The sequence below is a fragment of the Hippichthys cyanospilos genome, chromosome 22, assembly GCF_059441005.1.
Source record: "Hippichthys cyanospilos isolate Australia breed blue-spotted pipefish chromosome 22, RoL_Hcya_1.0, whole genome shotgun sequence".
Classification (NCBI taxonomy): domain Eukaryota; kingdom Metazoa; phylum Chordata; class Actinopteri; order Syngnathiformes; family Syngnathidae; genus Hippichthys; species Hippichthys cyanospilos.
Window position 1 is genome coordinate 5,401,842 of NC_142390.1, and position 27,055 is coordinate 5,428,896.

Sequence of the window (27,055 nt, forward strand, 5' to 3'; positions counted from 1 at the left end):
GGAACACAGATGCTTTAGAAAATTATATTACGTGGACAGTATTGGTTAAAAGTACCAACAGGATACAATTCAATAAAATAAATATTATACAAGTTCTGTTGGGAAAAAAAAAAAAAATCGGACGCTTGGTTCTCTTGGGTGTGCCTAATAAAGTGTCCATTCATGTCAGTGTTATGCAGATGCTTTTGGTCATTATTTCCTTATTATTAAGGCCCGCACAGAAGATTACATTCAATCTGAGCTGTAGTTTGTTCTTTGAAAATAAGTGCAGTTTATACAGTACCGGAGGGATTGTTATGCCCCATGGTTTTCTAGAGGGCGCCAGAGGAGGGCGTGGAGGGCGCTTGGTCATTTTTAAGAATGAGGCGCTTGCATTCCACTTCCTGCTCGGCAACATACTGGGGACGGCTGGCATGAATAACGACATTGTCATGGCGAACCAGTCGAAGCCGTTTTATAGCTTTAATGTTCATCCACGCCTTTAGACGGCAGCAACTTCAAGACATAGTCAGGGACAGGTGACGGCCGTTTGAAACACTGTTTTATACCTTCCTCGTTCTTTGAGGATCTTTGAGGATTTGGTTGTGTTTGGAAAAAGTGACAATGCACTTTATGTCACATTCGGAAGACATTAGAAGCTACAACTCTGCTTTTTCACTCTATACGTGTTGATTTTCAAATTTTTAGGACATTTTTAGTCTAGAGTGAATCAGATATGAGTCCTTACAAACAGTTTGGTACACTTGTTCCTTTGGCAGTTTTGAGGAGGTGCAGAGGACCTCGAAAAGAGCCAGGTGGAACACCGCCAGGCACTCTTAACTTGAAGCTCGGTTTGATCGTTGCAGATGATGTTAGGAAGCTTTGGGGCGGTCTTACATGTTGGTCTCCCGCTGCATGGGTTCCCTGGCCGACTCCTCATCTGGCTCCGTAGCCTCCGCTGGGGTGAGCTTCTCGGCTTCCGCCTGCTTCTGGAGCACGTCGGGATCCTCCGAGCCGGCGGGTTTGTACTGCTCGAGCTTGCGCTCGCGATCCAGGAGCCTATAGTTGATGAAGTTGCCGATGAAGAGCCAAATGCTTGCCGCGATCACGACGGCGCCGCAGCAGAAATACATGATCTTGTAATTCTTGGTGATGTCTACCAGTTTCCCTGTGAGACACGTTAAAAAAGAAGAAAAACGTAAGCATCTTAATAAAGCTGCGCACCTCAATTGCTGATACACTATCGTGAGCTTTGAGATGGTAAAGTATGCACCTGCTACTTTGTATGATATTCAAATTAGGGATGGTTCTACGCCAGCATCAATTATCAAAGATTGCAGCTGAGAGAAGCCGTAGGGTGAATAATGCATGTGATTGATTGCTATGCCCCTCCCTTTTTGGCATACATGTTACACACATATTCTCACGTTAGCTATACTACCATAAGTATGTCGCCAATGGACGACGGCTAGTTATTCTCACAACCTAACAATCGAAAAATCGGTTATACTGCATCTTTCGGTTTAGCCTGGGTTCCAAAAGAGACACTTGTTGAGTGTAGTTCTGATCAAATTTAACTTTAGTACCTGCAATCGGTGGCCCGAGGAGGACGGGGCAGCATTCCACAATGGTGGTGAGTCCCACGGCACTGGAGAACCTGGGCGCCCCAACCAGGTCCATGAGACTCTCAAAGAGCACGGCGCTGACCATGCCGAAAGCAAATCCGAAGAAGATGGCGTAAACCACCAGGCCGGTGTAGTCGTCGGCCAGCGGGCAGAGGATGTGGCACACGCCGTTGTAGAGCACGGCGAAGCTGAAGAAATACTGAATCTTGGGCCTGATCCAGCGCGAATTGGCCAAAAGGCCCATGGAGGGTCTGGCCACCATGTCGACGAAAGCGAGGATGGAGAGGAGGAAGGCGGCCGAGTACTCGTCCACGCCCATGTCTTTGGCGTAAGCGGCCAGGAAGACGATGGGCGCAAAGAAGCCGAGGAACATGATCACGTTCCCGGACAAATAGATGAGGAAGCCGCGGTGCTTGAAGAGCGACAGGTCCAGGTACTTGTTGAGCATTTGCAAGGCCGTGCGCCTTTCCTTGGCGCTGGGCGTCGGCTCCTTTTTCAGCTTGGAGGGCGGCGGGCCGAGGGGCCTCATGAGCGAGCCGGCCACGCAGCAGTTGAGCAGCAGGCCGGCCAGGATCAAGAAGCTCCCCCTCCAGCCAAAATGGTTGAAGAGGTACTGGTTGAGCGGGGCCAAGGAGCTGAGGAACACCGGGCTCCCGGCCATGGCCAGCCCGTTGGCGATGGGACGCTTCTTGTAGAAATACTTGCCGATCATGGTGAGAGCTGGCTGCAGGTTGAATGCTAATCCCAGTCCTGTGTGGACAAATGCAGCCGACATCATTTTCAATCTTATATTTGTATTATGTTGTTTGAGGTATGTGGGATTGTCTTTTTTTCCGGGCTTGTGCTATGCCCTTGTGTGGGCATGGCCAAACACTCGTTTGTTTTTTTTTCCTCCTCCTTCACCTTCATTTCCCTCCTTTTCTCTGCACATTTGCATCTGGAAGAACCCATTTTATTCCAGCATAGTTGAAATGAATATTTAATGTCTTTAGCAGTCAAAGGCAGTGACAGGGTTAAGGTTGTATTTTTAAATGACGGTATAACATCAGATTGATGAATGGTCATCTCAAATTTGAAAAATCGACGCTAATGACATCAACCTTGACTTCTGGATTATTTCCGGCTGCCTATTTTGAAATGAGGCTAATGGAGGGAACTCAGTTAAGTGGATTGCCAGCGACTTACCGCCGATAACGCCGATGCAGAGGTAGAGCTGCACCACGCTGGTGCAGAAGGAGGCCAGGGTCATGCCCACGGCGCACAGGCAGCCCCCCATCATGACGATGGGTCTGCAGCCGTACGTGTTCACCAATATGCTGCTGATGGGACCTGAGGTGGAAAAAATATAATAAATACTCTTTTTATTCAGCAACAGATTCAATGAGACAACAAGTTTATTTGTTCATTTTTAGCTGTACTGAAGTTTGGAAAAGAAAAACTGCAAAATGCCCGTGCCTTATAATGGACCGAGTCCATTTCCAATTATTTAGTCAAAAGCAGCATTTTAAAATAAAATGCCGATTTCAGCTTTGCTGGCCTCATTTTTAAATTATTACATTTTGAAAAATATATTTAAAAAAAATATATATTACACTGGTTGAAATATATATATATATATATATATATATATATATATATATATATATATATATATATATATATATATATATATATTTTTTTTTTTTTTTTTTAATATTTATATTTTCCTTTTTTAATTAAAAAATAAGTATGTATTGTTTTATTAATAATTATTTATATATCTAAAAAAATAAATATATTTTTAAAAATTTTAATTTAATTGTAATTTTATTTTCTATCAATAAGAAAAATTATTTTACGGACCCTTTGCAGTCAGGCCACGGGCCACACTTTGAGAACTATTGGCTTAAAGGGATAGTGCATTAATTTTGCATTTTTAGCAGGCAAATATTAATATTTGTCTATAATTAATTTCATAGCAAAATTATTTAAATTAGAAAACACACACACACACACACACACACACATTTTTCTTCTTGCCGTTAATTAAAAATGACATCACCTGTCCTCAAGGCTCGGGTAACGACAAATCATGTCTTAACTGTTGGTCATGTGATGTTATTTTCAACAGCAAGTGGAAAAAAAAATTATTATGTGAAAAATCCTTCCATTATCAAATTAACTCAATCCCAAAAATGTAATTTTACGTTTTTAAATCGAGACATTCAATCTGGTACTTATTTATATTTCTTTCAAATACTTTCCCGTTTTTAAGAGTATTAGTATTTAATTTATTGCTCGGATCTATTTTGCATGCTGTAACAATGTGGTGACTATACGACGCGTTGCAGCAAGGGAACACACATGCAAAGCATACAACGAAAGGCGGACGTTCATCCCGCTTGAGAGATAAGCGATATTGTTTTTCAACAATGTCTCCTGTCAACGAGCAGTCTCTGCTTGGGTGCTGCCTCACCCAAGGGCAACATTCTCTCGCTCTCTCTCTCTCTCTGGATTAAGTACAGTGATCCCACGCCGACGCGGAGTCTGCAGATGGAGCATGTCGCTAGTGAGCAATGCTTACTTCACACAGCTGCCTGATGTAACGCCAAGTCAAATCCACTTTATTTTTTAACTCGTATCTCTGTCTGAACTACCACGATGGTATATGGCTAGCATGGAAAAAAAAAAAAGGTGCACTGGACTATAAACCACAGGGCTCAAATCATGAGAAAAGGGGTTACAGTTGTTTTTTTTTGGGTGTTTTTTTCTTTTTTTTTTACAGACTATAAGCGTACTTTTTCTCATATACAATAAAATATACAATAAACTGCAGGGCTCAAATCATGAGAAAAAAGTATATATATATATATATATATATATATATATATATATATATATATATATATATATATATATGTATATATATATATATATATATATACACACACACACACACACACACACACAAACACACACACGCATATATACCGGACACGTCTTTCAGCATTGCATTTCGAGCACAGCACAATCCTCCAATCAGCAAGACTTCAGTTTGGTAAACCCCTTAAGGGATTTTTACATGGGATTATTATCAAGCAATTCATTTTCTATACGACTTCTATTCGGGTCGCGGATAAGATGAAGCTGATCACATCTGGCTGCTGGCCAGTCACTTGCAGTTGTTTAAAATAGTTATTCTCAGTATTTTTTCCGCAGTCATTTTTTCGTCAAGTATCCCTCCCTAGGCCGCAATCCCTTCCGTTCATCGGATTTCGCTGAAAGTATGCTTCGACTCGGTTTTGCTCCGCTCACCTGCTCCATTTCCCACTTTGGCCGAAGGCCTGCAGCATTGTGTGAGGCGCCGCCTCTGCTGCCATCTGGCCACGCCGTAATCCTCCAGTCATTCTATCTGTTGCCGTTATCACCATCTGTACTCATCAACGACGGCGGCCTAGAAAGACCATCCCCTAATGTTGTGCGTTAGCATCAGCTAACCTAGCGTACGCTTCTCACTGCAGTAACGGAATCGGTCCTCGAGTGGCTCGTTTATTTCCATTGACGTGCGTGTTCAGCTTCTTGTTGTGTGTGTGTGTGCGTGTTTACACAACAGCTCAGATGACAGTGTGGCCGCGTGATAACGAGCAACAGCGTTTGACATCCAGTAACATAAATCCGGGTCGATCCCAAACGAAACAAATGACCTATGAGATCACGAGGAGTGTCGCGGTGAAAAAGTGTAATTAAATCATGCAAACGACCTGTTTGACACTTCCTATCGTTAATATGAAAATATCTGGATTAACGAACAACAAATATTGGCAGCAAGGGCATCTTGTACAAATTGCGACTTCACAGTTAGCGTCGATAAGCGCTAACAGGAAGTTAGGGCGGGACAATAAATGGATTTAACCCAATTATTCCCAACGCTCCTTTACTTCAGTGCTGAATATACTGAAGGTATCTCATAAACATCTAATATTTCATCCGGGGGACAAAATCCTCCCCCAAAATGCGAGCGACTGACCTGCGGCGTACATGACGGCGAGCATGATGGAGGAGATCCAGGCGATTTCACTGTACGAGGCATCGAAGATGATCTGGATGTCCTTGAAGAAGACGGTGATGGCTTTGGGGAAGGCGTACGAGAAGCCGATGGAGATGAAGGACGCCACCACCACCGCCCAGCCCCAGCCGCCGTCCGGCGGGGGCACGGCGGGGGGGCCGGTGACCGGAGGCGGCATCGCTGGACCCGCGCTGGCTCTTCACTGCAACCACAACAAAAGCGCAAAAGTGTTACGCTGAAAATGTTTACGGGAAAGTGTGTGGAATTTATCATAGAAGAAACCAAGTAATATGTAGATTAGGGCTGCGAGCAACAATTATTTTTTTGTCGATTATAGTCGATCAATTGGATTTTTTGTGTTAATCATAATTTCTTTAAATGTTTTCATTTCCATCAATTTATTTAAAAAATAAATTGTTTTTGGTGGCTATTAAGTCAAAAAAAGTTTTTTGTAACAATTGTATTGCAAGATTGACGTCTAATGCATTAAAATAAAAAATAAAATTGACAAAAATGCATTCTTTAATGATTTGGTAAGAACATGCCTTCGCATCAAAAACAAAACAAAAAAAACGTTTATTCATCCCTAATACAAACCCCAAATAACAAATATTTTGTTGAATGATTTGCTTGCTGCTGTGTTCCCTTGATACAATTTCACTGCTACTTTGTGGTCTAATGAATCAAAATAAAATAAATACAATTGACAAAAAAGCATTAAAAAAAAGATAAATGCACTTTGCTAGGAATGCGGTGTGAAATCTACTATTGACTATTTCCAGCTAATATAAGAAAGGAGCTGTTTAAGTTCCAATCACTAAATTAATAGCTAACTGTAAGCAAGATTTGTATGCCCTTCAAGAAGAGACGCACGCCACCATCTTGGTGGAAAGCATGCGCAAACACTGACCCGCAATTCTACCATGTGCTCATTCCTACCTGCCAGCCAAGGTTTAGCCCCGCCCACGAGTCACCTTGAGCCCGCCCCGTGCTCTGTAAATCCCACAGGGGCAGAAAGTGGAAACTGGGCGGAGGCACAGCAATGGCATTAAGAAGTGAACGCAGCAATGTGACTTGGCAAAAGCCAGCGATAAAAAAACAAAAACAACAACAATCGCGCTCAAGCACAATGACCGCACGATTATTTACGGACCCACAGTTGAACACAAAGGTCTGCAGCTGCCCTTTTATTATGACGCCATCGGCATTGGCGTTGCTGAGGCAGATGTGCTGAGTTATGAATCAATTTTCAAAAACTGTTTGCGACATTTTTAACAGCATTCATACAGGTTACAGGTTAGTCTAAATCCGAAAAAATAAGCAAGTGAATCATGAAAATAATGCCAAGCTTTATTTTATTGCAATTACACTTCACTTTGCAAAATGAAGCCTTTTTCAAATCTTCAATTTTCACCTCGGTAAATCAACAAAACAATATATTTTAAATTTCCGGTTGCAAAACAGTATTTTAAAGTAATCAAGAGGTATTTTATTACTTTCCACAAATCACCTTTATTCTTTATATCTGATCGAAAAGTTTGACTGTCTTGATTGTTTTGTTGACGTTGCCTTTAGTGCAGCTCCATCTAGTGGATGCATAATGCAACCCTAGCCAGCATTGTGGCTTCTATTCTGTGCGTCATTATAACGCAGAGCGCCTCATTTATAAAAAAAAAGTTTTTAAATATGCCATTCATTGTAGGTGTGCCTTATAATCCGGTCTGCCTCATATTGTGGAAAACACAGTAAAGAAAAAATATTTGCAGCTAAAAATGATTTTAATTATCTATGAATCTGCCATACATATGAATATATACAGTATGTGTGTGTGTGTGTGTGTGTGTGTGTGTGTACTAGTCTTTGTGTGTGTTGTCAAGAGGAAGTTGACATTTCCGAACGGTGCGGAAATCCCCATTAACACTATCAGTCGCCAACATTAACAGTTTTCTATAACGGTTGAATATAACAAGTACATATACTGTTATGCTTTATGTTAAATATAAATAAATCTCACCATATATCAGCTGTATGGCTGATGTAGTTTTGGTATTGTTTCACGGCTTGGTAGTCAAGTTGTACACTCATTAACATACTGCACACACAATAGCAACTAACCCAAATATTAAGAAGCTTAAAATGATGAATTTTTATCTATAAATATAAGACAGGGCCAAATTTAGCTGATCGCACATATCCTTTAAGCACATAAGCAAAGTCACCGTTTTTTCTTGCAATGTTGACACTCAGCCGATGTTGTGTTGTCGTCCGCTACGAACCACAAGGTCAAGCGACTCCTAACATAGAACCTTTTTTTTTTCTAATAAAACCCTTTAAAGTCACTGTCAAAATTTCCCGACTTCCTCAAGTTCAGCGAGAAATGACGCGCTAGTTTCTTTAATGACGCGTCATAGTGGCAACACTACAAAGAACACGGCAGGAGCACAATACTCAAACACGTTCCTCTAAAATCAAATCGGTCTCAGGCAGCGATCCAAAACAGTGAGCCAGTGTCTGTCTGCCCTACAAGGACACGCTTTCACAAGTGTCTACTGCCTGCCGAGTGCTTTTGAGATTTAGCAGAGCCTTTAGATTGAACTGGTTAGCTCAAGATGTCTTTTTTTTTTTACATGTGTGTACATGGTGCCATGTGTGCGTTTTGGGCTTCATCTAGCTGACGCAATAGCTCGCAATACAACTTCCTGAAAGTAACCCGATCGCTTCAAATTATGTATGAGGCTCACGTGAGAATATTTGAATTTGCCTAAGTGTTACGTGAGATAAGATTAATAACTGACAAAATGGAGGGTGGGATCCAGAAGATAAAGGCATGATAAGACCTTCACTGGAACATATAAATGGTATCCAAATAAACAGGTGTGGTAAACTATGGCTGTGTCTACAAAAGGAAACTCGACCTCTAACATTGAGCCCCCTTCACGCGCTAGCCGCCGCCAACCAAGTGGCATGGCGATGAAAGTTATGGCATGCAAAGGTAATCTTAAAGTTGCCTTAGAAATAGCTGCCCATTAGGCCCATTAGCCGCCCGCCCTGGGAGACGGGTAGCAACACGAGCCAGGAAATATGCTCGTCCGTGATCGGAATCTTTAAATAAACAAGCACGATTAATATCCATTGACCGATCAGAAGGATGAAATTAAACAAGACAATGTGTCACGATTGCGAGTTTTAGTATTCGCTAGTATCGCACGCTGGTAGTGTGTGCAAAATGCTGAATTGTGTTCACAACAAACCTTTGGAGTACACAGCTAGAGGTCCTGTTCTTGAAACCTGATCCCCCCCCCAAAAAAAAAAAAGAAAGCAAAGCACTATAGCCTAAGGTAGGTGAGCTACAACTCAACATCAAAGGCTCTATACTAATACAGTAAAGAGGTAGAAAGAGGGCAGAATTGCCAAAAAAAAATATATATATATATATACATATATACATACATACATATATATGCCATCCTTACAACACTGTGAAAAAGCGAAAAGGTCACAGGGGCCATGAATATTATGTAAAATATTTTGCTGGAAGGCAGGTTTATGCAGGCCTTTCTGCCAAAAACCTGTTTAGTCAAGATCAAAATGCATGAAATATGAATGGGAGTTATTTCACATTTACATCATTAAAATCAGAATAAAGGGGCTCCTATCAAAAAAACTGATACTGATGAAGTAGTACTTTACGCCAAGTACCATAAACTTCATCTGCAGACATTTGCAGTTGGTATTTAAAGAGACAATGTGTGAGATTTAGACCGTAACCCCATGTAATATAATTTCATGATAACTAGACCTACCATTATATTTAAAACACTGTTGTTTGTTAAAAACACATTTATAGGCAATTTTTTGAAATTTATTATCATTTAATGTATTCCTTTTTAATGAAAAATGGCCTAAATCTTACACGTTGTCCCTTTAAGCACCTTACAAATCCTGCACAGTTGTGCTAATTTTTTTTCTTTTTTTATTATCTTTTTTTTTTTTAGAAAGATAGCAGAGCCTTGGGGGAGCAACTGTGCTTGCCACAAATGGTGAAAAAACCATTTAAATCTATTGGATAAGCACAAATGACAGAACAATGCAAAATAAATAAATGAATAAATAAACAATAACAAGCAAAATGGCCATGTTAGCACAGCAGTGTCAAATTCATTTTAGCTTGTGAGGAAAATATATGTCCGGGCCAATCAAATCATTGTATATATTTATATAACTTTAAAACAACAAATTAAGATTTATAATTCTTCTTTAATACTCCCTAAAATATCACAACCGCAACATCGCTGTTAATCATAAAACATTAACACCATGAATCATAAAACATTTCAAGTTTACAAAATCATTTCGCGGGCCCGATTAAACCCGCCCGAGGGCCAGAACCCGCCCACGGGCCATATGTTTGATAGACCTGTGTTAAAGTAATAGTGTGTTAGATCTAGACCGTTTTATATTTAGGACAGCAGGAGGTGCTACAGGTGCTGAATTTACCATTGTCCGTAGCGATAACAAACATGGCCGCCTCCTGAGAAGTGCCACCCCCCATGTACTTTAATTTATTGATAACTAGACCTACAACTGTATTTAAAACACACGGTCGGTCATTAAGAACACATTCAATGCAAGATTTTGACATTTACAATCATTTAATTTATTCCTTTTTGAGTGAAAAACGCTCTACATCTTACACACTGTCCCTTTAAGTCTTACTAGCACACAAACTGATTATAAAGACTAAAACAACTATATATTTTTTTTTTTTGACGATATATACAAATTTTTGACGCTGTCGTGTGTATTTCATCACAAAGCACATGCTAGCCCCGCTTTTGCTACGCTTTGACTAAACCACTTGTAAGGTTTCCTCTTGAAATAAGACCGATGACGCACATTGAGGAGTCCCATCGCTAGTGCTACCGGTAGCACACGCGCTAACGCCTTTATCTCCTGACACAAGGCAAAGAGCAAATACTGCTGCTGCTGCTGATGTAAGGACAGGGACACTAAAGGCCTTGTGGACGCCAGCTCCCAAAATAGCAGCGCTCAATTAACTAATGCCTTCAATGATGCGCCAGTGGGATTTTCCGGCACGCGCAACACGTGAACGCACCACAGAACGTCTTCCATCATCCGCAGAGAGACTTAAAAGGTAATCGTCTTTTTTTTCCGTGTGTGGGGGGGTACTTTTCACATCTATGCCAACACACGTTGGGCCAAAATATTAAAAGAACCCCGAAACAACGCTAAAAAGTCGATGCATCCCGTGTTGGAATTAATGGGCATTCCGCGTGAGTTTACCTTGAGGAGAATAAAGGCGCGTTTGTGCGTGTCCGCGAACTTGGGAGGGCTGCAGGCTCGATGACCTTGGAGGAGAAAGATGCCGCCGCTCAGAGAAATGCATACAGTGTGTGAGTGTGTGAGGGGACTGTTTGAATTTCCTGAGACTGCGTGACGTGGAGTGGTGGCGCTAAAGAGGGCGGGGCCGCTGCAGCCCTTGCGATTTGCCACGCCATTGCTTGCTTGCGTGTTCCGACTGTACTTTACTGTACTGCTCTGTTTTCGCAGTCTACAGTCAAGAGGCCCGATTTAAACAGCACTTATAGTAGTTTGGAACACGATTATCTTTTTTTGGTTTAAATCGATCCCTCGATTAAAAAACAAAATTGGACTCTTTGATGCTATGGCGTTGCACAAGGTTTGCGGCAGTAGATTGTTGGGAAAAAGTGCAACGGTTCGCGAGGGTCACTTTAAGTACATTGCAAGATTCTAATAAATGCACAAGAGAATGCTCTTTTAAACTGCCATGCTAGAAAAGAGACCCCCCCCCCCCACACACACACACACACACACACACACACACACACACACACAAACTAATACTCCCTACTGTGCCTATAAGTAAGATTATCTATAGAAATAGTACACCTAAAATTGTATATATGACATTACAAATGGATTAAAAAAAAACAATATAAATCGATTTTATATTTTACATGGTTTAAAACACAGGTGACAAACTCAAGGCTCAGGGGCCAGATTCTGCCCGTCACATCTTTTTATGGGTCCCACAAAGTGCTGATTTGACTTCTGGCTAAAATACTAAATTTGCACGTGGTATTCAATGTTTAAAACTTTTGAGGGGAAGCAAACAAGCGTGTTTTTGTTCCAAATCTCTTTTTGAACAGATTTTACCGGCCCCTGATTTCAAAACTAGGTAAAAGTGTGATAAACACACTTAAAAGGTATTTGACTCATACGGGTCCTCTGACAGTAACTATAATTACAACGTGGACCACGATAGAAATGAATTTGACATTGGTGGTTTATGAGATTACAGGTTAGTCTGAAACGGAAAAAAAAACTTAACATGAATCAAAATTCCTGACATGAAAAAAGAAAGGTCTATCTTCATTTAAACTAGACACATTTTGCGATTTAATACTGCAATTTAAAATGTTTACAACTCCTCACACTTCGACAATGAGCGCTTCTGCACCACCTAGAGCCGTGGATGTGCAATTACACTTAAAGAAAACAAAAATATTTGTTTCATGGGGTCAGACATGCCCCTCATGCACCGCATCCCACATCATATCCTATCGTAGCCACCTGGATACTGTGCAAAAGCGCCCTCTAGTGGCAGCGATAACCACACGCAGTAGATGACAAGTTCAACAAGTATTTTCCTGTATAAAAAGAGAAAAATGTAGCTAAAATAATTTGAACACACATCTACATTGTTCAATGAGCAAATCAATAGTGACCAAACACAAATGTTGTGGTTTATTTGCAGAAAATAATGTTTTTTTTTTAACAATGCTTTTATAACGAAGACTCACCCTTTTTTTTTTTTTTCATTTGTGTGTCTGTGTGTGTGTTGGCAAGCTACATCCTGTGTACTTCCTGAAGTGACATCATAATTCTGGGAAATTACATGGTTGTTTTGTTCCTATCGTGATTAATATTGTGTATATCTACAAAATAAAAAAGTTGCATTTTAAATCTTCATGCACAGTCAAGTGCAATTCCAAATTGATGGATTTTTCCGTAAATTTGACAACATCTCACAAAGCCTGAATATTTCATTGCTAAACTATTCCATGTTCTACAGTTTATCTTCTTGGCTGTAAAGGTTCGTTCCCACGCTTCTCGCCGTTTGCATCACGCGTAAATATGATCGCTTTCGTGCTGCGGATCAGAAGACGACGAGGCCAGTTGTCGGAACCGCCGCTGTTCCAAAACAGTCCAATCAGAAACGCAAGACGGGCTCTCGCTGTCGGGGTCAGGTTGGGGGCTCGCCAGAGGAACATGGGATTCTTGTTTCTTTTGAAGGTGAGTGAGCGTTCAAGCTACACAGGAAGTAAAAATTTAAAAAAATAAAAGATTTTACGTATGCAGTTGACTGTAATCTCAGTTTCATATTTATATGTTTTGACACTTTAACAAATTAGCAGTATGTTGCTAACCCGACATTCAATTCCAGGAAATTCAACTTTTTAAACTTTTTTTCTCCCGTGTGTGGCTAAAAGAGACAAAAATAACTACTAAATTAGTCAATTACTTGAATAAGTTATTATCTATTACAAAAAGGTACTTCAGTGCTGTGGTAATTTTCAGTTCACACCTGCTATTAAATAAAAAAATTGTTTTTTTTCTTGGAAAATCAGGCTAAACAAAAAGAGCAATGGCTGCGCAAGATTCCACTACAAATTGTGTAATTTACTATTGTGTTAAAACCTCTCAGGAAGAAATGCTCCCAAAGACATCTCAATATTATTCGTATTTTTTTTTTAAAAAAACGTAGCAGTTGCCTATTTCACACAATCGCTCAAACTAATTTAATTCAATACGTTGTTTGCCTAATTTTAGACATAATAGAAGTCGCCATTTTGTTCTGTCAAATAAATCTCGTAATTGTACTATCGTTTAAAAACGTTATCACGTTCAGTGGCGTATTCTCATTGGGGCCACTGACATATCCTGACAGCAGAGGTCGCTGTAAGGTCACCACTGCATGGAAGAAGTTGCCCTTGAATAGAGCCACAGAGGAGAGCTCCCCCCCACTCTTTATGAGAGCAATAAAGTTTTTCCAAATGGACCATAAAAGCATACAATCCAATTTATGTTTAATTTTGGTGTTAGGGAGCAAAGACAGCAGCGGGGTCATTTGTACTTGAAGGCAATTTGCCAGAATAATGATGTGGAATATGGTTATTGTAGTCGAATGAGGATCAATAACAGAATAGAGTCATATATGCATGTATATTTTCCTCTGGGCGTGTTTGCCTACTGATTTAAAGCGGCGACATTGTCGGCATATAATACCGAGACACCAGAGCTCGCGCCAACGTGACTGTAATGTAATACGTTATTACAACTTGTGATGTATTTGTGAGAGTTTATGCAGCATTTTTATCGCATATTTTTACCCACAAACGAGACAATAGCTTTTTTTTTCCCCACCAAATTTAAATAAAAACATGTATGTAACATACCACTTTGGGCTATCATGTCTGACGTTAGTGTTGTTAGCATGACGTTAACACTTTAGCGATAACATCGCACAGGAAGCACTTCGCATGGCTACAAACTGAATTTGAATATACTTACACGCTTAAAACAATCCAAGAATAATTATTATTGCTCCTGTGGATTTGTAAATGATTCCTGGGTCACTGGAAATGTAAAATAAAAATGTACAAGTCAAACGTCCTAAAAAGGTGTCTCTCGTGTTCATCACCAGCACACCAGCACCATCTCAAGGCAAACAAGTGAACTGCATTGATATTGTCTCCTGCTATAATTAATATGATTCATTTAAAGAGTTTAGGAGTGTTTTTATTATTATTATTATTATTTACATGATAGATTTTGATTATTGTGCACTAATGTAATTCTAATATGTGTTTGTTACTGTTTTTGATGCATTTTTATAATTCATTAACATTCTGTTGTGGAACATTGTGGAGGGCTTGGAAAAAAAAATACTACCCACGGTTTATTATCGTAGTATCAAAGTTTGTTAGCATTAGCATGTGCTTTCATGATTACTTGAGCCTATTAAGACGAGTTCTGAAGGAGCAGCCGTTGAAAGCAGGCATGGCCAAACGCCAAACAATCGGGGCGCAACGGCAGGAGATTTTTAGGAGGTAAAACTTGAACAGGAGGAGGTTGACCTCGGTTCATTTCTGACATTTCCATTTGAACAAAAGCAGCACCGGGTAATTGTCCTCGCATTAACAAGACATTGTCCTCAACCCATCGATTTACATTGGAACCCTTGTCGTAAGTTTCATCCACGCAAACAATTTGAAATGCTAATTCCATGACCCCCCTTGTGCCCAATTGACATTCGAAGCTTCGATACGAAAATGCTGAAATGAGAAAATGCTACTATGGTTCAATGTGGCAAAAAGTGTTGCTGGACCTCATGGGTCTTTTCATGCTTTTCAGGTGGTCTGCTGATGTGCACAGATCATTGATATAAATAAGTTGATGTGTCCTCCGACCACCCCCGCTGCGTCGCGTCCAACTGTTTGAACAGCTGTGCTTTCTTTATCACCGCTGGGACCTACCGCTGGTCCGAGTTGGGGGAGGGAGCGTGTGAAGGTGGGGGGTCGCGACGTTTTGACGGGGAAGGGAGGTCCCGCTGCGGCGTGACTACCGCCTTGTTTACCAGAACTCAGCTGTAGTCCAGGCGGTGGAAGGAATTTGATTGAATGTGGACGGGCTTGCTTTATTCTTAAGAAATACTGTAGAATTTGAGGTGGAATGATTAATCCATCATTAATTATCAAATAGATGTTTTTGTTTCAAAATACTTGGAATTTCAGACTCTGTTTTTATGTACGTCTGTCTTTAAAGTTATCTTATTTTTTTTACAGAAAAGGGGGGTTCTATGTATCTATGTATCAAAAGTACTAGTGGTATCGGTAATTGGTATCGGTGACTACGCAAAAATTGAGAACTCATGGGTATAGTTTCTGGAAAAAATTGACATCATACATCTTAATTATATGTAAAGTGTATGTATATAGGAGTGTATATATATATATATATATATATATATATATATATATATATATATATATATATATATATATATATATATATATATATATATATATATATATACACACACTCGTATATACATACACTTTACCCTGTTCTGGAATTATTTAAAAAAAATAATAAATATATAGATATATATATATATATATATATATATATATATATATATATATATATATATATACACACACACACACACACTGGTATATACATACATACTTTAAAGACTATTAGAAATACAAGTACACCTTAATGTTGTAATAATGCATAAGGTTGTACTAATATGTTTTGCAGCCTAGGGTGCAACAAGGATAAAAAAAAAGTCTTCACGCACATTGGAATTTGAATTGCCGCCTGCTGTTAGCATGCCGCTGCCGCCATCCTTTGAAAAATGAAAATGGGATTTGAGTGTGACCATACGAGAAAGGTGTAAACACTTGCGCTTTCAATATATTGGAAGGCTTTGTTCCCAACACCGTGGGCGTCTCGGGACCCTCTGTTCTCGTTTTGAACCCACTGAGGCAGCTGTCGGCTTCTTAAGTAAAAACCAGGCGCGTTCAGATGCTGTTTTTGGTGATTTATTAATGTTTGGGGGAATCAAAATAAACAGCCAATGTGTTTTGCGCCTACCTTTTTTACAGCAATGAAATATTAAGTGAAAAGTGTTTTTTACCTAGCGCGCACACACACGTCGTCACCCGCCAGAGAAGGTTGAAAAGTAAATAAAAGTGCAAAAAGGTTGATTGGGAAGTTAAATTGGATATTGAACGGACTCATCAGCCTGAGTGTTTGCCGCTGTTATGAGTGAATAAAAAGAATGAACAAACGGAGAATGATTGGCTAACAAATGAGCTGCCATTCCAGCCCGGGGTGGACGATAATTACAATCAATACTAACCTCAAGCTAGCGTCCGACATTGTCTGACCTTCACCCCGAGGTGGATGCCGACGCCGAGATCATTCGACTTTTTTTTTCCCCGCTTTCAGATAATTAATACTGTTGACATGCGATTACCTTATTTAGATCTTGATTTTCAAGTCAAGAGCAAGACTGCATTTTTTTTCCACCTCGAGTGAATGAGCGCACGCATGTGTGTTTACATGGGCCCGAAATTATGGGGTGAAAAGCCGTATGTTGACAAATTATGGCCATCAGTGTCCGAGTCAGTCATCCATTAATTATGAGAGGCGGACGCCGCGCACACTGCCGCGTTTATGAGCCGCTGGCACAGCAGACATTTTGTTTGTGACTCACAATGGCCACCTTAACACGGGGCCACTTTGGAGCCTCTCAGCTGCCAGTCAAAAAGTCAACCCCACGCAGGTTCAAGTCCTGACAAGGGCGACACTGTTCTCTCTTTTCGCTTGTCATTTCAGGCAGTCTGTTTTCGCTTCTGAATTGCAAGGCATGCAAAAATCTTCTACACGGGTTTAATATCATAAAAAAATTAAAAATCTGTCATGTTTGACCTTTGTTTTACTACTTTTGGGGCCGGTTTTGTTTCGTCAGGGTAGATTCATCGATTTTCTTGCAGGGATGAATTTTTAAGAGGAAAAACAGGAACCAAAATGGATTGTAGTTGCTGATATGTGCCACAAGAGGGCAGCGAAACACTTTTTTCCTATTAGACAAGATTATGGGCTGGCTCGATAAAGGTTCTTTTATTCAGCCGTTTTCGTCAGGAATTAGTGTTTATTTTGCATATAGTTAACTGGAAGAATTATTTTTCACATATGCATAATACTTTTAAAAATACTCACTGTCGAATTAACTATAGAAATAATAACTTCAAACTGCTGAAAAGAGTGGATCGGGTTTATGTTAAATTCACAGTATAAACTACAAAAGAATAATTAGGTATGTAAATAAACACTGTCCGTTATCAGGCCGAGACTCCGCCTATTAATTAGTGCCCAGTGCCGTGTCCATTTGGTCTCAGCGAGAAAGCAAAGTTAACAAATGAAACTTCGCTGGAATGGCCAGGATGTCCTCAGCCAAGGACATTAGGACTTGTTAGGGTAGCTCCTAGTCTGCATGGTCAGGTGAGACACAAACTTATCTTTCCTCCTAAATAAGCCTGAAAAAGTGATTCAACAGACTTTTTGGTGTTGTGTAATTCTATTTTTTCGAGCAACTTTCCCAACATTACTCATAATTTAATAACTGCCTTAAAAAATATGCTTTAATGTGTGACGCTGCCAATGTTTTCTGAACTGTTAGTGAGGTTTACACAAGCTTGAAAACACACACACACACGCATATACCTTCCCCGACACTCCGCCCCCGCGCTGTATGTTTGTACTGGAAGTCACCTGGAGCAAAGCATGCTGGGTAGGCATTTGGCCGCACTCTTGCTATTCTCAGTATAATTTCTGGCAGCGGGCCACGCGCAGCATTAGTCGAGACGCAAACCGCCAAGGCTCTGGCACACTCCGGTCCGCATATCGTACAAACTATCTGACGGGTGGTTTGGAGGTGCGCTGAGGGGTGTTATGGGAGGCCAGAGAAGGATCTAGCAAGCAGGCGCCGCTGTGACCAAACAAATCCGCCGCTGGTTAGAATATACTATGATTTTGCCAAGTGAGGAACGTGAGAGCGAGTGTGCGCCCAAAAAAAAAATGGTAATCAAAACAGAATGCTTTTTATAATTTAGATCAGTGGTTTTCAACCTTGTTTCAGATGTATCCCCTGTGACTTTTTACAGCCAAGTACCCCTTAAATTAGTGAAAAAAAAGGCTGTAAAACAGAGTGCTACGCTATCCGTATTTTATTTATTTATCATTGTAGCGTCACATGTGTAAAACCATAAAGGCATGCATTTTGCTTGGAGGTCACAAAATAGGTTAAGGGGTCTTAAAATTTACCAATAAGTTACTTCATGCTCCAATTAATTTTCTCTTAATTTGAAAAAAGAACTATTGGGCTTGTCACGACATTAAAAAGCATTAAATTTGATTTTTTTATACTTGCAGAAATCCTTCTAAAATCTCACATACCCCATGAGACAAAGTACTGCTTATTTATGAATTATTATGGCATTACCAGCATGCACCTGTATAAAACCTACCAACATAAAGGCATCAAATTTGCTTGGAAGTCACACAATTTAACAATAAGTTACTTTGTTTCAATTAATTTGCTCTTAATTTGAAAAAAAGAACTCCCGTTCCTGTCACGACATTAAAAAACTATGAATTAGATTTCCTGATACCTGCAGAAATCCTTTTAAAATCTCACACACACCACAAGGGTCTTCACGTAGCCCCATTTGAGAATGGCTGACTTAGATATTTTTCAAAGTAAGCACTTTTTGTCCAGATAACTGCCTGTTGTTTTCTCTGTCAGTTTTACGACGCGGATAGTTCTTTACGACCTGGAATGACTTTGAGTTCACAGCTGTGACTTTTTCATGAGTTAGTAGCTTGCATTTCTTGACCTCCTAATGTGTTTAAAACTGTTTGAATTTGAAGGTGTTCCCAAACCTTTGGCTGCTGCAGAGTGTATCATGAATTTGTAGCCTGGATATGTCTCCAATGTTTTTTTTTCTAAATTGCACCTAACTATTTGCAATAAACATCTTCAGCGTCCTAAGTAGAATTTTCAATCAAATAGGGGCTGTTTTAATTTTGGGAAAGGAAAAATAACTCACCATTTCTCGATTGGGACTCAATGTAGTAAAAGAAAAAGTCGATGACTTGAAAGCGGCTCTGATGTTGCTGGAGTTGAAAGCGGCGTCGTAAGAGGAGGCCATGAGGAAGCAATCGCTGTGGATGAGCTCCAAAATCCTGCAAGAGTCCACAGGGATCTAATCAATCACTACAAACAGGCAAAAATACTTCAGCATGCCATCGCTGCACCCGAATTCCTGCTGGGACGCTGTTGTCTGTTTGTTTTTCTCCCCGCAGAGAAAGGTTAGCTCACTGAAATGCTTAAAAATATGTTATTATTCCAATCCTAACTTTGTGCACAAGCGGTAATGTGAAATGCAATGATTTGAAAAGTGTTTCTCGCAAGATATCATTGAATAAATACGTCTAAAAAGAAAAAAAAAGGTAGATTTCAAACCCCAGAAGCCCAATCCGATGCATTGATGGATCGAAATGTAATACGAGCAAGTGGAGCGTGAAATGCTGCAAGGTCATTTCCTATTTGCCCCCTGTTTTGTTTGAATACGAATGAGCCTTTTCACACATCTAAGCAGCTGTTAGCAAGGCAATAAAGCATTCACAAAACCCCCTCGGCCACAAAAGACCAACTTATCACCCATCACTTGCTTTGGTGACATCAAAAAGAATAATGTTGCATGTAAAACAAGTCAGTCTGCCCGGGTGTAAAAGTGATATGTATATTGTCAATTTACAATCTCTAACACTCCTGTGTAAATCCATTATAGTTAACTGATGTGGAAACAAGCCGATTAGGGAACAGAATACAGCGATTACAAAGCTGCATATGCGGAATTGTTGCGAGTTTGACTCATCAGTGTCTTAATTTGATGATACTTGTTGCAAAATTAAGCAGTCAAATAAAATGCTTACAGTTCCAATGTGTCTGAATCAACATGCAGCCCACAGCTTTTAATTAATATAGAAGCCAGTGCGAACCCAGTTCCGATTTGAATCAGTCTCCCATCATCGTTTGTCAAATTTGCATCCGCATGTCAAGAGGCTAATGAGGTTGCGTCCTCCCCGTGAAGAGGAAAAGCCCACAAAGAGGGAATATTTGACCTTGCTTAAACAGGAAACTGTTGGACACATCGCCCAGGGGGGAACTTTGCATCCACACGGACATGAATAGCCAATGAAGGAGCTTTTTTAATGTGGAAATTAAACAGAGCACATACTTTTTTCAATTATATATATATATATATATATATATATATATATATATATATATATATAGACTGAAAACTCATCTATTGGCGTTTTTTTATGTTTAAGATAAAAAAATAATGCTTGAGTACCATCTCTATGAGATATTCCACTTATTTAGCTCTTTTCAGCTGTCTAAAGTTAATATTTCTACATTTAATTGATGTAGACAGCAAGTGGAAAAGTGTACTTTTAAAAGTATTAATCATACTTGATAATCGTAGTAGTAATCGTAAAAGTATTAATCATACTTGATAATCGCTCCTTCATATCAATTAAATGCGAAATAAACACTCTTTACTGATGAAAATAGCTGAATAAACGCATATTCGTTTAACCATTTAAAACTTCTATCAATCGCCGATCAATATATTAGTCATAAAGTTTAAAAGGTATCATAAAGTTGGTCTACCACACCCAAAAAATACACCTTATATGGAATTTAATGTTTAAAAACGTGTGTCCGTGTGACTTTTAGGCTGTCTAGTATTGTACTACATTACCCACAAACCCACGCGTCCCTAGCTCCGCCCTGCATCTCCCCGAGCGTCGATGCGGCTCTGTGGGGCTCCTGGAGTCCACACAGTGCAACAACAGCAAACCGAGTGGAGCGCTCCCTAAGAAAAGTTTGATCGAAGGAATGGGAAAGTGCAAAACGACGGCTTTTCTTTCACACTTTGGCATTATTACAGCCGCAACGACACGGAAGAGGATCTAAAAGGATCTACTTTTGATATTTGAGGATTGCAAACTCTCTTTTGGAGATTTGTCGCGCGTGAAAACAAAAAAAATCTGGGGTGTCTTCTGTGTCGGACGGAGGAAATGAGAATGTATTCCTCCACGCAGCCCCTCACTTTTGCGGGTTCCGTGGTGTTTTTATTGCTGTTTTGGGGTTCACATTGCGGGGTTGGGGCAAACCCAAGGACGTGCCCCGCTCCGTGCGCTTGTTTCGGGGATCTAGTGGATTGCAGCCGACTGAAACGGGGAAACATCCCAAAGGCTCTCCCGGAATGGACAGTCCAACTGTAAGTTCATTGATTTCTCTTCTTTTCTTGGAATATTACTTTTTTTAGTGTGAGTTTTACACTGATCGGTGGAGGGCGAGTTTGGCACGGAGATGATCCGCATTCCTCTCCTAGTGAAAAGTGGCTGCCTCGTAAACCACACGAGGAGCAAGTACTCCATAGAACTGTTGAATTTGCCCCTTTATGTTACTCTGCACATCTCTTGAAAGCCCTCATTTATCGATGTATGTGTTTAACGGGTTTATTTATGTGTGTCCCTCACAGCGAGTGGGGCTCCTGGGGGCCAGAGATTTATGTTTTGTTTTTTTGTTTTTTTTTAACACATCAATGCGCCTTTGTGTAAGGGGAATAATTGTAAACTAATCCCCTCAGTACCTGTGGGTTTGTTATTGTTATGGTGATAAAGGTATATGCACACACTAATGATCACAACATTAATCAGATGTAGTGTTTTTTTTTTTTATCAACAAACGTATCTGTTTTTCATTTGCCAAATTGGAAGCAGGAAAAATAGCAAATGCAACTTGACTGGCAAGCCCAATGTTGTGCTCTACTTTACAGATAAAAAATGTTGGACTAACCCTTACCCGTGTAATGCTAGATCATTTTTTTTACTAGCACACATTTGGTTAGATTTAATTTTTTCTCCAAAAAAGGCTCCTAACATTTGAATTTTTCAGGGTTGAGAAGTCGCTTCTCTGGAAACTTAAGCCATCTAAAACAAGCTGAGATCGCCTCGTAATCAAGCCTGGCCTTCCGAAGAAAATTAAAAAAAAAAAAAAAGGGGGGGGGGGGATTCTTTTCCCTTTGGCATGCTAATTTACGAGTGGCTCCCCGGCACATCTTAAACCCCTTAAACTGGCGGGGCCCCTTTGTTTTCCAGCACCCCATTATTTCTGCTGAATTAGCAACACCAGAGCCATGGTGCTGATTAAGGAGGGGCATGCAGGATTAGTTTGCAATAAAAAAAAAAACGGAGGGGGGGGGCAGTCATGGAAACATGGGAGTTTGGGTTACAACATAGTTAGGATGCGCAATTCCCTTTATAGACTCAAAAAGCGTATTAAACAGTGAGTGGTGACATGCAGCATCATCCTTTCATTGACTTCTGCTTTCATCATTTTGAAAATACGACTTCAATTCTCTGCTGTTTGCTGTATTGGTTTGACGAGTGATTTAACCCCAATGGAGAAACACAACAACATGTTTTAAGAGCTTATTCAAGAGACCGCCATATGAATGCACTTTTTTTTTTTAAACTATTCAAAAGAAAGATTGGGAGCACAAAATGGTTAGGGTTGGGTTTTTTTCCCCACTCCAAAATTTTAAACGCTGATGACAACTTGCAAGTTTGGTATTTTAGCCAGAAACTTAGTCAACAGACAGCGCACTATCAATGCACTATCACTAGCGACCAGAGGCGGCGCTAAAATCCAGACTAAGCCAAACAAGGCACAAACCTGTAACTGTTACAAAATAAACCAAAAAAACACTCAAATGATTTTACTTTGTGTGCCAAATGAAGTTGAAGTCACTTCTCTACCATAATGTATTAAAAATATATAAATAACAAAGGCCATACAGACGCAGATGTGAATTATTTACAACTCCAGCGACTCCCAATAAAAAAGTCCCAACTTGTCCCTTAGATTTGTTGCTACAATGTGTAAACTGTTATCTCCGTCCACAAATGTTAATGACAGCTCTTTCAATGGAGGCGCATTCACTTTTCGGCTCCTGATAAGAGCGTCGAGTCTGGCATATTATGCAGGCCGCGGCCTGTATATGCAGCGTTATCTGGTCGAAGTCACCAGCCTGCTTCGCGAGGGAAGTGGAAGTGTCGGAGCTACTCGGGGTTTATCTGAGCTCGGCGATAGGACACCTTTTCCCGTATGGCCTCCGGGACCGCAACTAAAACGACGACATTAAAGCGGCGCGTTGTTTGAAAGCGAAACAGAGGTGTCGCAAAGCGATGAAGGTGTTAGCTTTTCCCGGCATTGTGAATACATTACTAAGTTCCTCCCCTCTATCCAGTGAAACTTGATGGATTCCAGATGAGGGAGGCAGAACAGGGGGGAGGAGGTGTAAAGAAAAAAAAAAGGGGGGTCTGGCACCACAGCGTTGATGGTGCGCAGCCGCGTCAATAACTCGGCGGCTTTATAGCGCGCGAGGCCCAGCTTGGCAGGATTCCTCGTCGCTTTTCAGGCGCCTCTTCAAAACAAGGCCACAAAAAAGAGAAGACGCAAGACGCGCGCCCCCTCTGACTCGAGGCCAAGTTAGGCTGGGATGAATTTGGGCTCCAAAAACAAGATCTCATGGAACGTGATTCAAGGCTAAAAATGGCAAGCAGGTGGCCTGACTGACGGCACACCTTTTTCCAGATTTTCCTGAAGCTCCAATACCTGGACCTTTTGGATCTATCAGAGCCAGAACATAACTCGAAACATGAGACGGTCTATTCCTAAAACCTCGACTCCAAAATGCATCGGTTTCGACTTCCTCGACGCTCGGTAGAGAAAAGACGTTTGTTGCTTTTGGCCAGATGTGAGAGCGCGGCCTGGAGATGAAGCCAGACGTTTGGACGCTGCTTTCTTTTCAAAAAACATGAGCGGCATTGAGCATTTTTACTATCTCTTGGGCTCAAATGTAAATTTGCCTGTTTGCTAAGGCAGTAGGAAAACGATTCTTAAAAGACTCGAAAAGGATCATCTGCTGACTGCTAGCATGGAGCAGATTCTTGGCAAGGACTTTCTTTGATCATCTCCTCATGGCTGTTTCTTTAAGACAGGGACGTTCAAAATTTAGCCGCTGAGCGCCACAAACAAATGAAATTGAACCAAGCCAAGGTCCACTTCATCATGTTTTGTGCAACTGAACTTTTTCTTCAATGAATTATTCTTGTTTGAACAACTATGATTGTTGATCAAGTCCCTGTTATTATCACTATTATTACTCACGTTGTTATTATGACAATTGTAAATGTAACAGAAAATGTACTTTCGTCTTAAAAATGTGCACTATATATATATATATATATATATATATATATATATATATATATATATATATATATATATATATATATATATATATATCAAGTATATCAAGTCAATGGATGGATGGGATAGTTATCAAATTACAATACAGTACAGACAAAATATTACATTCGTAGTGCTAAAAAAAATGACAAAGCAATTCAGGCACAAGCTATCAATATTTTTATACAGTATATATATATATATATATATATATATATATATATATATATATATATATATATATATATATATATATATATATATATATATATATATATAGGGTCAGAATGACTGTAAAGTCAAACAAAATTTTAAAATTTGCCATACACTTACATAGTTTTAAAAGAGGCCCGTAATAACTGTTCAAAAGAAAGTTTGTGAAGAAAAGATGTTTGTTAACCCCCCCATTGGTAGCAAAAGTTGAAGGCAACTTGCAAAGTATTCTAGCCAGAAACTTGAAGAAAAATCAGCATTTCGCGGGCCACATAAAATGATGTGGTGGGCCGGATCTGGCCCCCAGGCCTCGAGTTTGACACCTGTGATTTAGTATCCAATTCACATGTCATGTAGGGTGAATATTTATATATTCATATATAAATGTAATTTTGGGGCCCCCCGGTTTCTACTTTCCCCTAATATGTATTCTCTTGCCCCCTTTGTAGTGACCTGAGCCATAACAAATTGCAGGTGCTCGACAGCACTTTGTTTTCCAAACTGCGACACGTCAACGAAATGTAAGTGTGCTCTGCTAAGGACGCTAGAATAAACGCAAATCTTCGGCCTTATTTTTAACTGTCTCTGTTTCCCTTTTCACAGCAAGCTGAACCACAACGAGCTGGACTCGATACCTGACTTGGGGCCGTACGCGGCAAACATCACCACCCTGGTTCTGTAAGTATCAAAGTGTGGGAATTGGGGGGGTGGGGCTACTTACTTTGCTTGGTGTACACTTTCCCGGGGAGGGCGCAGAGATTTTTTGGCCCGGTCGTTTCCCAGACTGGGCAGTCGCAGACATGGCAGCCGGCCCCAGACAGGTCACGTGTTCCAAAACAAATGCCAATGGAAATGTTTTGTTTCATGGCTCCTACTGGTGTATTTTTAACCTGCAAAGAAAGATGGGAATCGGCTATTCTGGACGATAGTTAAGTGTGCTGAATTTTTTCGGGCTGCTTTGAGATACCGGTGCGTGCTTTCTGGACAACAGGCGATATTATTTTGTGAAACGTCAACACTCTTTCTTTGCTTTCTTTGGCATGTCTCATGAAGCAAAGCGGCGTGAAGTTATTTGCGAAGAATGTAGCTGTCTCCTGCCTTGACGAGGCGTACGCCTCATCAAGCCCCGACACGAAGCCCCGCGGCCGCCGTGGGGCATTCGCTTGTCAATTTGTTTGCGCGTTTATTGCCACGATGTCACCTCCAGCTATATGTTTTCATCGGGTTTCTTTAAGAAACATATTTGCCATTTTTTTAAACAATTACATTTGATTCAAATATGGCAGGGGTGGTTTTACGATCGCTGGAGTACTGCGATCTAGTATCAGGGTACATTAGCTTATATTATGCTAGTTCTGAATGAAAATAGTTGAATTAGAATATAAAGAACATGCTTGGCTATTGGGTAGCACAGTTCTGAGTTTCCAAGTTATTGCTCCGGGCTTCTTTTGATTCCTGTTGTCCATTTACACCTACGTCCTTAACCCCTAGGGGAAATTTTGAGCCAACTCGAGCTTGTTTTGATGTGTGATATAAAAGGAAAAGGAAAAAAAAAACAAAAAAAACACTAGGAGGCTATAATATTGCATAGATGGTCAAAACATAACTTTCAATATGCAGTCCCTTCTAAATGCTTCCTAATGGGAGGTCGAGAGGTACACCCTATAGGTGTCAAATTTAGCCCTTTTCCGTCTCATTTACTGCCACTCAAAATTGGAAATATTGTCAATTTTGGACATATTAAAAACCTGATGTTTTATCAAGCATTTCCCCCGATTTTTGCATTAATCCTTTCAACGGCAACTCACCAACAGGATGCAATAGAAATGTTTGTGTTGACACCCCAAAATCAGCAGATGGTGCGCTTCCAAATTCTACACTCTAATTATGACATAATAAATGATCTTATTTCAATTTCATAAATATGTAGTGTAGTTACTGTTGTTAGTATCGCATTGTTGGATAATAATAAGGCCAGGTGAGTGAAAAACAACAACAAAGACTCTAAATTGTCCTTAAATGTTTGTTTATATCAGCGGGGGTATGTGAAGGCAATCCAGCCGTGACAGGAACAGTATAGTTTTCTTTTCAAATTAAGAGCAAATAAATTGGAACAATAACCTTTGTTTGTTGAGTTTGACAGCATTTAGGCCAGAAATAAAACGTGTTTGCGATTTATCC

At 40.1% G+C, this 27,055-nt stretch overlaps 2 protein-coding genes across 5 annotated transcripts in view; one reads left to right on the forward strand and one right to left on the reverse strand.

Moving 5' to 3' along the window:
- Nucleotides 1-443: 443 nt before the first annotated feature.
- Nucleotides 444-11,085, reverse strand: LOC148405614 (monocarboxylate transporter 2). 3 transcript variants are annotated; one of them, XM_088406091.1, is made up of 5 exons: nucleotides 10,954-11,085; nucleotides 5,611-5,851; nucleotides 2,790-2,933; nucleotides 1,566-2,354; nucleotides 444-1,147 (listed from the first exon to the last, which is right to left on the reverse strand). In XM_088406091.1, the coding sequence occupies exons 2-5, from the start codon at nucleotides 5,825-5,827 to the stop codon at nucleotides 873-875; spliced, it is 1,425 nt and encodes a 474-aa protein (XP_088262217.1). In that variant the 5' UTR covers nucleotides 5,828-5,851; nucleotides 10,954-11,085; the 3' UTR covers nucleotides 444-872. The 3 variants fall into 3 exon arrangements, with proteins under 3 accessions (XP_088262217.1, XP_088262219.1, XP_088262218.1); XM_088406093.1 differs by lacking the exon at nucleotides 10,954-11,085 and adding an exon at nucleotides 8,901-8,948; XM_088406092.1 differs by lacking the exon at nucleotides 10,954-11,085 and adding an exon at nucleotides 7,869-7,956.
- The window catches only part of lrig3 (leucine-rich repeats and immunoglobulin-like domains 3), a 28,844-nt gene continuing 12,380 nt past the window's right edge, over nucleotides 10,592-27,055 (forward strand). The window contains exons 1-3 of one of the 2 annotated variants that reach the window (XM_088406090.1): nucleotides 10,592-10,804; nucleotides 25,324-25,395; nucleotides 25,478-25,552. In XM_088406090.1, the coding sequence (XP_088262216.1) occupies nucleotides 10,710-10,804; nucleotides 25,324-25,395; nucleotides 25,478-25,552 (242 nt within the window). In that variant the 5' untranslated portion in view covers nucleotides 10,592-10,709. Of the gene's footprint in view, nucleotides 10,805-21,200; nucleotides 21,624-25,323; nucleotides 25,396-25,477; nucleotides 25,553-27,055 lie in introns of those variants that run through there. The other variant, XM_088406089.1, reaches the window with a different exon arrangement.